We start from the raw sequence: 11,468 nt of genomic DNA on the forward strand, positions 1-11,468 counted from the left end.
CAAACTGGTCACTTTGGAGAACACCTCGTGGGGGTTGCACTGGGGGGTGACCGTTTCTCTCTGTCCCAGCTGGACCTTGCCTCCCAGTACATGAAAGCAGCTGTGAAGAACATCCCCAGCGTGTTCCTGATGACAGACTCCCAGGTGGCTGAAGAATCATTCCTGGTTGTGATCAATGATTTCTTGGCCTCCGGGGAAGTGCCAGGCCTCTTTCAGGATAATGACATGGAAACCATCATCGGGTCCATGAGGCCTCAAGTGAAGTCGCTTGGATTGGAGGATACAAAGGAAAACTGCTGGAAATTATTTATAGATAAAGTCAGGCGCCAGTTAAAGGTGGGTGTTTGCTCTCCAGGTTGATTTCTCTGTGCCCCTGATTTACCCCATCCAAAACCTCTTTGCAACAGGCCACAGAACACTGAGGTGTCATCCCAGGATGGTGGGTTTAGGCAAAAGGTGTTGTCAGAGACTCCCCAGGTGCCCCCAGCCCCAGAGGCACAGGGCAGAACAGCCCTGTATTGACCTCCCTGCGGGCAGAGCAGATCAGTGGCTTCCACAGCCACAGACCATGCTGGGCGCTCCCAGGAACACCCACAGGAGCCCTGAGCTCAGCTGCTGACTGCAGGCACCAATGGAACCCAGTTCCAGCCCTGGTGGGAGTCAATGGGAAGGCAGCAAAGCTCAGGCCTGCAGCAGGATCCCTGCAGTCGTGTGGAGCCCCAGAGACGCTGCCCCACCCTCAGGCACTGCTGCTCTGCCCCAGGTCGTCCTCTGCTTCTCGCCCGTGGGCTCCACCCTGCGCGTGCGGGCCAGGAGGTTCCCAGCTGTGGTCAACTGCACGGCCATCGACTGGTTCCACGAGTGGCCCGAGGACGCGCTCGTGTCCGTCAGCAGCCGCTTCCTGGAGGAAACCCCAGACATCGAGGTGAGCTGGGACCCAGCACGGCTGCGCTGGGCACTGAGCTGCTCCTCTGCTGCTCCCTGTGTTCAGTGTGCCCAGGGATGGGGCCTGGCATGACCCAGAGGGCTGGGAACAGCAAGCTGGGAATAGGTCCTGGGATTAGTTTACTGCTGGTTCCAGCATCAGAGCCTGCAGCCTGTGCTGTGCTGGTGAGGATGAGCCCTCCCTTTCCATTCTGTCCTTAAAACACCTGCACAGGCAACAGCAGCTGCTCCCCACACAGGGATGTCAGGGACAGAGCTGGGCATGGGAAGCAGCACCAGTGCCTTCACCACCAGCTCTGTCTCAGCTCTGCGTTGTGCTGCTGATGAAAGGGCTCGCTTTGCTCTGGCCTCTGCGGCTGCACACAGAGCCAGCCTTGCAGGAGGGCTCAGTGCAGCCTGCACACCACAGCCAGCTGCTGCAGCAGCTCCCTGTCTGTGCTCCCTGTGCAGCCAGAGGTCAAGGCCTCCATCAGCCAGTTCATGTCCTTCGTCCACACAAGCTCAAAGGAGATGTCCAAGATCTACCTGACCGTGGAGAGACGCTATAACTACACCACGCCAAAGACCTTCCTGGAGCAGATAAAGCTCTACCAGAATCTGCTGGCAGATAAAAGGAACAAGCTCTTCGGCAGCATCGACAGGCTGGAGAAGGGGCTGATGAAGCTGCGGAGCACAGCATCACAGGTGCCTGCCCACAGCCCCTCCTGTGCATCATGCCTGTTCTGGGTCTGGCACAGGGGGAGAGAGCAGGCACATCCCTGCTGTATGGTCACAGTGTCTGTGAGGTCCCCAAGCCCCATAACGAGACACTGCTGCTCCACCAGGCAGGGCTTGGCAGGATCAGTCCTTTTATCTGCTCTGTTTCTTCCCTCATTGAGGTGGATGACCTGAAAGCCATGCTGGCAGTCCAGGAGGTAGAGCTGAAGCAGAAGAATGAGGACACAGACAAACTGATCCACGTGGTGGGCGTTGAGACAGAGAAGGTCAGCAAGGAGAAAGCCATTGCTGATGAGGAGGAGCTGAAGGTCGAGGCCATCAACAAGGTGCGAAGTGCTGAGCTGGTGTCCAGCATGGGACAGGGCAGCGTGAGCTCTGTGGTTACAGCCACTTACCCCCTGCCACGTGCTCCCTCCCCAGATGGTGGCTGAGAAGCAGCGAGCCTGCGCGAGCGACCTGGCAGAAGCAGAGGTGGTGCTCTCGGCCGCCCGCGAGGCGCTCGACACGCTCAACAAGGTGGGTGAGCTCTCAGGGGAGGCAGACGCCCAGCAGGGCCGGCAGCCCTGCCCAGGAGGATGCTCAGGGCCCTGTGGTCCCTCCCCAGTACAACCTGACAGAGCTGAAGTCCTTTGGGTCCCCACCGCCAGAGGTAGTGAACGTGATGGCAGCTGTGCTGATTCTGACAGCTGAAAACGGCAAGATTCCGAAGGACAAGAGCTGGACAGCAGGAAAAGTCAAGATAGGAAAAGCAGACACCTTCCTTGCAAGCTTAAAAAACTTTGATGGGGAAAACATCCCTGAGCCCTGTCTCAAGGCATTTGAGTGAGTCCATGGCTGGTTCCTGCCCCTTCACAGCCCCTGCCACCAGCTGCCCTGGCAGGCAGGCCAGGGGGACGCAGAGCTCAGCAGGGTTTGGGGACAGGAATGGGATGCAGGCGCTGGCCCTGCTCTGCCACGCTGCCACCCAGAGGCAGCCCAAGCGCCGGGAGGGACGGGAGGAGAGGGACAGGCGCCGGCAGCTCCTCAGCACGGCTGTCCTCCCCTCCCGCTCCAGGCCCTACCGGAACGACCCCAGCTTTAATCCCGAGTTCATCAAGTCCAAGTCCACGGCCGCAGCAGGGCTGTGCTCCTGGTGCCTCAACATGGTGCGCTTCTACGAGGTGCACTGCATAGTGAAGCCCAAGAGACAGGCAGTGGCCGATGCTGATGCCGAGCTGGCAGAGGCACAGGCAAGGCTGAGTAAAATCAAGAGCAAAATTGTGGTAAGTGTGTGTCCCCACAGCTCCCAGCCACCAAAGGAGCAAATGAACTCTGTACCCAGAGCCTGGCCCAAACACTGTGCTGGGCTGGAGATGCTGCAGGGTTCTGGGACCATGGAGCTTCCCATCTGGGCAGGGAATAGCTCTGGGGCTGTTCTCTTTCAAAGGCCCTGAATCAAAATCTGGCGACTCTCACTGCTCAGTTTGAGAAAGCCACAGCAGAGAAGATCAAATGCCAGCAGGAGGCTGATGAAACCAGCAAAGTCATCAACTTGGCAAACAGGTACCATGCAAACATTGGCTCTGAAGCACCAAGGCAAGCTGCTGCCCCCTGGTATTGCCTGGTGGCCCTGACACCAGGGCCATGGGAGCAGCAGAGCCCCCCATACCCTCCCCAAATTAAAAAATTCTGAGATTAATTGGGCCAGACATTCATGGGGGGAGGCAGCCATGGAGATGTTTGGTGACAAGGCCCCAGGTCACCATGGCTGAGTTGCCACCCACCCCTGGCCTGGTCACAGCACCAGCAGCACAGCACCAGCACCATCCCCTCCTACCCCTAGGCTCGTTGGGGGCCTGGCGTCCGAGAACGTGCGCTGGGCTGAGTCCGTGGAGGATCTCAAAGAGCAGGAGAAGACGCTGTGCGGGGACGTGCTGCTGGTCTCTGCCTTCGTGTCCTACATCGGATACTTCACCAAGAGGTACAGGGCTGAGCTGCTGGAGAAGCACTGGCTCCCCTTCCTCCAGGCGCAGAAGGTGAGGGGCGCAGGTTCCAGCCCAGAGTGCGTCCCCCTGCCCTGAGCACCGGGGGCTCCCACGGCTCTGCCCCAGGCACCGACAGCCCCTCCCGGCAGGTGCCCATCCCCATCACCCCGGACCTGGACCCCCTGAGCCTCCTCACGGACTCGGCCGACGTGGCTGCCTGGAACAACCAGGGGCTGCCCAGCGACCGCACCTCCACCGAGAACGCGGCCATCCTGTGCAGCACGCAGCGCTGGCCGCTGCTCGTGGACGCCCAGCAGCAGGGCGGAAAGTGGATCAAGAACAAATTCGGGGAGGACCTGCAGATCGTCCGCCTGGGCCAGAAGAGGTGCGCCAGGGGCTGTGGGGTGGGCACAGGCCCAGGCTGCACCAGCCCCCCTTTCCCTGCCATTGAGGGGTGCAGAGTCAGGGCAATCACGTCCCCATCAGAGCCAGGGCACCCAAGGGCAGCAGCCCTGATGGTGTACCCAACACCTCCAAAAGCTCTGTGGGGGACTGGCAGAGCACAACGGGGTCCCAACAGGGCACAGCGGGTGGAAAGCGCTCTGTGAGCCCCCCACAGCAGCCCGAGTCCCCCTCAGTGCACAGGCTTGCCATAGACACCTCCCCTTGTCCCCCCTCAGATACCTGGACATCATTGCCCAGGCGGTCTCTGAAGGACAGACGCTGCTCATCGAGGACATCGGGGAGACCATAGAGGCAGTGCTGGACCCGCTGCTGGGCAGGACCTTAATGGGCAGGTCAGCACACCCCAGTGCTCAGGGGTTTCACCTGCCCCAAGCAGCCACTGCTGCCCCAAAATGCTGCTAGATGCACCTTCACTGTGGGCAGCCTGGGAGCCTGATCCTTCTTTTGCTTTGGCCACATCCCCAGTGCTCTCCAGTATGTCCCATGGAGGACATCTGTACTGAATGTGGCCTGGTCCTTGGCATCCAGCTCATTTAGTGACTCAAGGACATGTTCCCTGGGACACCTGCCATGTGGCATGAAAAGCTGGAAGGGGAACTGCACCCCAGAGGCCATGAGGGGCTGCGGCAGGGCAGCCTCCAGCTCCTGTTCCTGCATCCTTGCCCTGCCAAGTCTGGTTTGGTACTTCTGCCCTTGCTGTGCCTTTTCCCAACCAAAGAAATTCATCCCAAGCAGCCAGGAACAGGACATAGGCTGAGGGCATCTGTCTGTGACAAGTTACTGCCCGGTGTGCGGGGATTAATTTGTTTAATTAACTGAACAGATACATTAGGATTGGAGATAAAGAAGTAGAGTATAACCAGCAGTTCCGCCTAATCCTGCATACCCGAAGTTTCAACCCGCACTACAAGCCAGAGGTGCAGGCTCAGTGCACTCTCATCAACTTCTTGGTGACACGGGAGGGCCTGGAGGACCAGCTGCTGGCTGCTGTGGTGGCCCGGGAGCGGCCAGACCTGGAGGCCCTGAAGGTGCAGGGGCATGGGGGGCTGCTCAGAGGGACGGGGAGGCCGGGGCACTGTGGAGGGTCTGGGCAGGGAGTGTCAGAGCTCCCCTCTGTGCCCGCTGCTGTTCTGCAGGAGCCAAGGCAGCTCCGAGCAGCCAGCACTGCCTGGGTGCACTCATCACCTCACCCTGGGCTGGTGCTGGGAGCCAGCAGGGCCACATCCACCCTCCCTCCACCGGCACCTTGGTGCCCCGATGACCGGGGACTGGCGCCAGCCCTCGGGTGTGATCTCGAGTGACACATCCCTGGGTGCTGCTCCTGCAGGCAAGCCTGACCAAGAGCCAGAACGAGTTCAAGATCAAGCTGAAGGAGCTGGAGGACTCCCTGCTCGCCCGGCTGTCGGCTGCCGGGGGAGATTTCCTGCGGGACACAGCACTGGTGGAGAACCTGGAGATAACGAAGCGCACAGCCAAGGAAATTGAGGAGAAGGTAAATGTGCTCGCTGGAGCTGGTGCCACAAGCAGAGGGACAGCTCGGCTGGGCACCCAGCAGGAGGGTGGGCACTGCTTTGCTGTGTGACGGGGTTCTGGTGACACCCACCCCCCTGCACCTCCAGGTAAAAGAAGCCAAAGTCACTGAAGTACAAATAAACGTTGCGAGAGAGAACTACCGGCCGGCAGCAGAGCGTGCATCCCTGCTGTACTTCATCCTGAGTGACCTCTGCAAGATCAACCCCATCTACCAGTTCTCTCTCAAGGTAGCTGGGGAGTGAGGAGGGACAGAGATGTCTGTGGGTGGGACAGAGTTGGGGCAGCACAGAGATTCGATGCTTCAGCTTTCATGCTGCTGACAAGACCCCAGCAGCCACAGGCTGATGCCTGCTGGGATCTCCTCAGGCCTTCAACGGGGTCTTTGAGAAAGCCATCGAGCGAGCAGTCCCCAGCGACGACACCCGGGAAAGGGTGATCAACCTGACCGACCAGATCACATTCTCCGTCTATGTGTACACTGCTCAGGGCCTCTTTGAGAGAGACAAACTCATCTTCCTGGCCCAGGTTACCTTCCAGGTAATCCCTCCTGCTGTACCACAGGCATTCACGTGGCTTTAGGCAGCTTGTTCTCTTACTCTGGTGCTGCTGTGGATGCTCAGAGCCTCTCACCCCTCACACTGGGGCCATGGGCTGTGATGCTGCACTCCCAACTCTCAGGTCCTGGCCCTCAAGAAAGAAGTGAACCCAGCAGAGCTGGACTTTCTCCTGCGCTTCCCTTCCAAGACTGGAGTCACGTCCCCTGTGGACTTCCTGCCGAACCAGAACTGGGGTGCTGTCAAGGTGGGTCTGTGCAGTCACCCACTGTGCCAAGGCAATGCCAGCACGGTGCAGTGGGTCTGGGGTCACATGCAGGGGGGCCCTGGGGATGAGCAGAGCCCAGGAGTGATTCAGTCCTTCTCTGTGGAACCTGAAGGCGCTTTCAGAAATGGACGAGTTCACCAGCCTGGAGAACGACATCGAGAGCTCAGCAAAGCGATGGAAAAGGTTTGTGGAGATGGAGGCGCCAGAGAACGAGGTGCTCCCCATGGACTGGAAGAACAAGACACCCCTGCAGAAGCTGTGTGTGCTGCGGTGCCTGCGCCCTGACAGGATGACCTATGCCATCAGGTACCTGGTGCCCAGCACAGGGCTCTCCTGCAAGAGCCCAGAGTGTCACCACTCCAGCTGCAACCAGGGACTGTTCCCATCTCACAGGGTGGTTCTATTTTTCTGTAGGAACTTTGTGGAAGAGAAAATGGGAAGCAAGTATGTGAAAGGAAGGAGCATTGATTTCTCTGAGGTGTACAAGGAGAGCAGCCCCTCCTCGCCCATGTTCTTCATCCTCTCCCCTGGTGTTGACCCACTGAAGGACGTGGAGGCTCTGGGTGAGGCACTGCCCACCCCAGACTGGCACCAGCCCCCTGGCCAAGTGGCCAGAACTGCAGGGACCCACTCAGTGCTGATACTGACTGCAGACATTCCCCTCGCAGGCACGAGGCTGGGATTCACCATTGACAACGGGAAGATCCACAACGTGTCCCTGGGGCAGGGCCAGGAGGTGGTGGCAGAGCACGCCATGGAGGTGGCAGCTGCCGAGGGCCACTGGGTCATCCTGCAGGTGGGTGGGGGCAGTGGGGCACAGCACAGGGCACGCAGTCCTGCTAGTCCAGGCACAGCACGCAGGGTGACCCTGCTGGCAATGGCAGTGACACTGCCTGGGCTGGCTGGCAGCACCCAGCACCTTCCCCCTGTGGAGCCACAGCAGGAATCGGGGTGGGGGGAAGTGAGATTCTCAAGGTGCAGAGTTTCTTTTGCAGAACATCCACCTGGTGGCACGGTGGCTGAGCACGCTGGAGAAGCTGGTGGAGCACCACAGCCTAGAAAGCCACCCCGAGTACCGACTGTACATGAGCGCCGAGCCAGCCCCCAGCCCCGAGACACACATCATCCCGCAGGGGCTGCTGGACAACTCCATCAAAATCACGAACGAGCCGCCCACAGGCATGCGTGCCAACCTGCACGGAGCCCTGGACCTCTTCAACCAGGTACCCCCGTGCTCCTGGGGCCGTTCTGGGCTCCAGATACGGCTCATCCCCTCCTGGGCTCCACAGGCTGAGCACCTCACCTCGGAGTGTCTCTGCTGCCAGGGACACTGCACCTGGAGCCAGCCTTCACCAGCACGTCCTCCTGGAGTGCCCAGGGGCCCCCTCTGGCAGGGGTTTAGGGGTAACCAGAGCTGCCCGAGGGTTTCCAACACTAGGAAGTGCCAGGTTGCCAGTGCCTTTCCTGAGGCTGAACCTGGAGCTGCTGCAGCTTTGCTCAGCTGTCAGCAGGGCATTGAGGTGTGAACTCCGAATTCCTTCATAAACAAATGAGTGCAAAAATTACCAACTAGGAAATCATTAAAATACAATTGTGTGCCTTTTTTTCTAATGAACATTTTCAGTTCTCTTTTGCCTATGAATGTTCTTCATGAGAGGGGCATCTGATAGCAGTATTCAGGTGCAACCCACCCTCACTGTTCCTCTGCAGGAAATTCTGGAGCAGTGCAGCAAAGAGTCGGAGTTCAGGTGCATCCTGTTTGCCCTCTGCTACTTCCACGCCGCGGTGGCCGAGCGGCGCAGGTTCGGGACCCAGGGCTGGAACAGGTCCTACCCCTTCAACAACGGCGACCTGACCGTCTCTGTCAACGTCCTGCAGAACTACCTGGAGGCCAACGCCAAGGTGAGGGATGACGAGGTGACTGCTCCTCAGCACAGCACAGCACACATGCAGCAACTGGCCTTGCTCAGAACATTCACCAGTTTGCAGCACAAACATCATCTCACAAAGCCCAGAGCCAGGAGCAGCTCCTGCTCTGCTCCCTGCACGCTCAGGCAGGGGAAGGGGATGAGTACTCAGCCTGACTGAGATGGCTGAAAAAGGCATCAAGCACCAGCCAGGCAAGTGCCTGCTCTGCCCACCTGCCTGCTCCAACCCATGCCTTGGTGGTTGGTGGGTGGTTCCACCTAAAAAGCAAAGCCTGCCCCAAGAATGCAGGTGCAGTGAGCAGGGCTGAAGACTCACCTTTAGACCTGCCCTCACAGATGAGATCAGTGCTGGCTGGAAAAAAAGACAGGATGGCTGTGTTCACACTGGGACAGGGAGAAATCTGTGGGTGATCAAGAGACACCCCCCTTCCCAAGCCTCTGTGTGTCCAGGGACTGTCACCTCCCTCACACACAATCCTGCAGCCATCACTCTGTGGCTGCATGGGGAACTCCAGGGAGAGCCCCAGCCTGAGCCCCTCTGTGCAGGTCCCGTGGGATGACCTCCGGTACCTGTTTGGGGAGATCATGTACGGGGGGCACATCACGGACGACTGGGACCGCCGGCTGTGCCGCACGTACCTGAGCGAGTACGTGCAGCCCGAGATGCTGGACGGAGAGGTGTCCTTGGCTCCAGGGTTCATGATCCCTCCCCGCATGGATTACGAGGTGAGAAACATTGCAATCTTCTCTAGAAAACCCCTGCTCTGGAAAAACGGGCATGAGCACACGTTCCCCCTCACTCACCAAGGGAAAGGTAGGCAGAGAGTGTCAGTCCCTGGGAATATGCAGAATTGCTGCAAAAGTAATTGCTGTGGTTGAGATGGAAAGGGAAAAGCTTGGCTGAGACACAAGTTAAAAAAGAGCCTCCGTGCCCATGGGCAGGTGCCATGAAGGGCCCCGAGAGTGGTGATGGGTTTTCAAGGTTGCAGGGAACTCTGGGCTCCTTTGCCTGCACTTCCAAGCTAAGGCTGACCCTGCACCCAGGCCTACCACCAGTACATCGATGACAACCTGCCAGGAGAGAGCCCCCACCTGTACGGGCTGCACCCCAATGCAGAGATGGGATTCCTGACCGTCACCTCGGACAGGCTCTTCCGCACGGTGCTGGAGCTGCAGCCCAAGGAATCCGAGGCTGCCGGAGGCTCGGGTGTCTCCCGAGAGGAACAGGCGAGTAAAGCCCTTTGTGGCAGAAATAACTGATTTTTTTAAGGTGGGGGGAAGTAATTACTTTGGGGAAAAAAAACCTCTTAAGGGTGACAACTGAGAGGCTATAGAGGGGAGGCAGATACAGGTCTAGAGACAACTGACAGAGCAGCCCATAGCAGGAAGGAAGGGATAGCAGAGGGAGGGGATTCCAGCCCTACTACAGCTTTTTCAGACCCAAGAGCAGTTAATAACAGAATGGAGTGTTAGTAACAGAGGAGGAGGTACAAAGAAACACCAGGGCAGAAAAAGAAAAAAATCTTAACAACTTAATTAAATGGTTCCTGCAGCACTTTTCTCTGGGCAAGAGCAGTTTATGGCATTCTCATTTCAGGTGAAGGCAGTCCTGGATGAAATCATCCAGCAGCTGCCAGACCCGTTCAACATGGAGGAGATGATGGGAAAGGCAAAGGAAAAAACCCCATACACGGTTGTAGCCCTCCAGGAGTGTGAGAGGATGAACATCCTGACCAACGAGATGAGGCGCTCGCTGAAGGAGCTGGACCTGGGACTGCAGGTACACAGCAGGCGGTGCCTGGGTCATCTCCCAGTATTGCAAAGCCCTCTCTGCTGCCTTTGCTGCAGCTCCCACCCACCAAGCTGGGCCAGGAGCACCGGGCAGCCCCTGCCTTGTGCTCCCTGAGCCCACACACGTCCCTCGGGCTGTCCCAGCACCGGCTGCAGGTGACACTGCCTGGGCTTTTCTCTTTCTCAAAGGGAGAGTTGACGATTACATCCGAGATGGAAGAGCTGTCAAATGCTCTCTTCTATGACAACGTTCCAGAATCATGGACACGTTATGCCTACCCCTCCCTCCTCACCCTGGCCAACTGGTACGCGGACCTGCTCCTGCGGATCAGGGTGAGCAGAGTGTGTGTGACCGTCAGAGCCTGGGGTGCCCAGGGCTCTCCCACCAGTGCCCTGCTTCATTGGTAACTGATTTATTTCTCAGTGTCAATTTAACCAGCCTGAAGTACCTGAAAAGGGCTGGTCCTGCAGGAACGGGAGCAAAAGTCTGACCAGGGTTCCCATTACAGTACATCACTGTGGCAAAAGAACATCAGCTCCCCCTCCCCCTTATTACAACCCTGGGTGTCCCATAAAAAGTATTAATAAAACTGGCTTTGTTAAAAAATAACAGCAGCATTTTCTGCACTATGAATTCAGGGTTTCAGCTTCATTGCTGCAGGGGAATCTGCTGCTTATTCCTCCCACACCACCTCCAGCCAGCCTCCATTCTCCAAGATCAGCTGAAGCTTGGCTTACGCACAGCAGAGCATCAGCTCTGCCACAGTGCCCTGCAGCTCACAGCATGCCCTCCACCCTAAAGGACTCTGCTGCTTTATTTTCCAGGAACTGGAAGTCTGGTCAACAGATTTTGTGCTGCCTGCAACAGTGTGGCTGGCGGGATTCTTCAACCCCCAGTCCTTCCTCACAGCCATCATGCAGTCCACAGCCAGGAAAAAGCAGTGGCCACTGGACAAGATGTGTCTGGCAGCAGAGGTGACCAAGAAAACCCGCGAGGAAATAACATTTCCCCCTAGAGAAGGCTCCTACGTGCACGGGCTGTTCATGGAAGGTAAAAGCTGCATCTCTGAGGTGTTTCAGACACGGAGCAGGCCCAGCTCAGCCCTTGTCCCTCGTGCAGTGTCAGCACTTGCTGGCGGCAGCTCAGAGCAGGGAGCCCTGGGTGCACCTGGGTCCATCTGGGTCCCCCTGGGTCCTGGCTCAGCCGCCAGCTGAGGGCAGCACTGCCCGGCTCTCACAGCCCTACCAAACCAGAGATTTGTGTTTTACAGTTTAGGCTCCAGCTCATGAACCCCAGGGCTTC

At 58.2% G+C, this 11,468-nt stretch overlaps 1 protein-coding gene across 1 annotated transcript in view; it reads left to right on the plus strand.

Annotated features, from left to right (window-relative positions):
• DNAH17 (dynein axonemal heavy chain 17) overlaps positions 1-11,468 on the plus strand; it is a 31,854-nt gene that overhangs the window by 19,560 nt on the left and 826 nt on the right. The window contains exons 54-79 of the mRNA XM_063176114.1: positions 70-336; positions 764-925; positions 1,396-1,629; positions 1,824-1,988; positions 2,083-2,178; positions 2,267-2,484; positions 2,717-2,924; positions 3,089-3,204; positions 3,485-3,677; positions 3,776-4,011; positions 4,307-4,423; positions 4,915-5,119; positions 5,419-5,583; positions 5,711-5,851; positions 5,991-6,161; positions 6,303-6,425; positions 6,559-6,752; positions 6,861-7,009; positions 7,115-7,242; positions 7,442-7,669; positions 8,157-8,348; positions 8,921-9,100; positions 9,419-9,601; positions 9,972-10,154; positions 10,355-10,498; positions 10,991-11,216. Coding sequence (XP_063032184.1) covers positions 70-336; positions 764-925; positions 1,396-1,629; positions 1,824-1,988; positions 2,083-2,178; positions 2,267-2,484; positions 2,717-2,924; positions 3,089-3,204; positions 3,485-3,677; positions 3,776-4,011; positions 4,307-4,423; positions 4,915-5,119; positions 5,419-5,583; positions 5,711-5,851; positions 5,991-6,161; positions 6,303-6,425; positions 6,559-6,752; positions 6,861-7,009; positions 7,115-7,242; positions 7,442-7,669; positions 8,157-8,348; positions 8,921-9,100; positions 9,419-9,601; positions 9,972-10,154; positions 10,355-10,498; positions 10,991-11,216 — 4,624 coding nt within the window. The remainder of the gene's footprint in view (positions 1-69; positions 337-763; positions 926-1,395; positions 1,630-1,823; positions 1,989-2,082; positions 2,179-2,266; positions 2,485-2,716; positions 2,925-3,088; positions 3,205-3,484; positions 3,678-3,775; positions 4,012-4,306; positions 4,424-4,914; positions 5,120-5,418; positions 5,584-5,710; positions 5,852-5,990; positions 6,162-6,302; positions 6,426-6,558; positions 6,753-6,860; positions 7,010-7,114; positions 7,243-7,441; positions 7,670-8,156; positions 8,349-8,920; positions 9,101-9,418; positions 9,602-9,971; positions 10,155-10,354; positions 10,499-10,990; positions 11,217-11,468) is intronic.

The sequence above is a fragment of the Melospiza melodia genome, chromosome 24 (assembly GCF_035770615.1).
Source record: "Melospiza melodia melodia isolate bMelMel2 chromosome 24, bMelMel2.pri, whole genome shotgun sequence".
NCBI lineage: Eukaryota > Metazoa > Chordata > Aves > Passeriformes > Passerellidae > Melospiza > Melospiza melodia.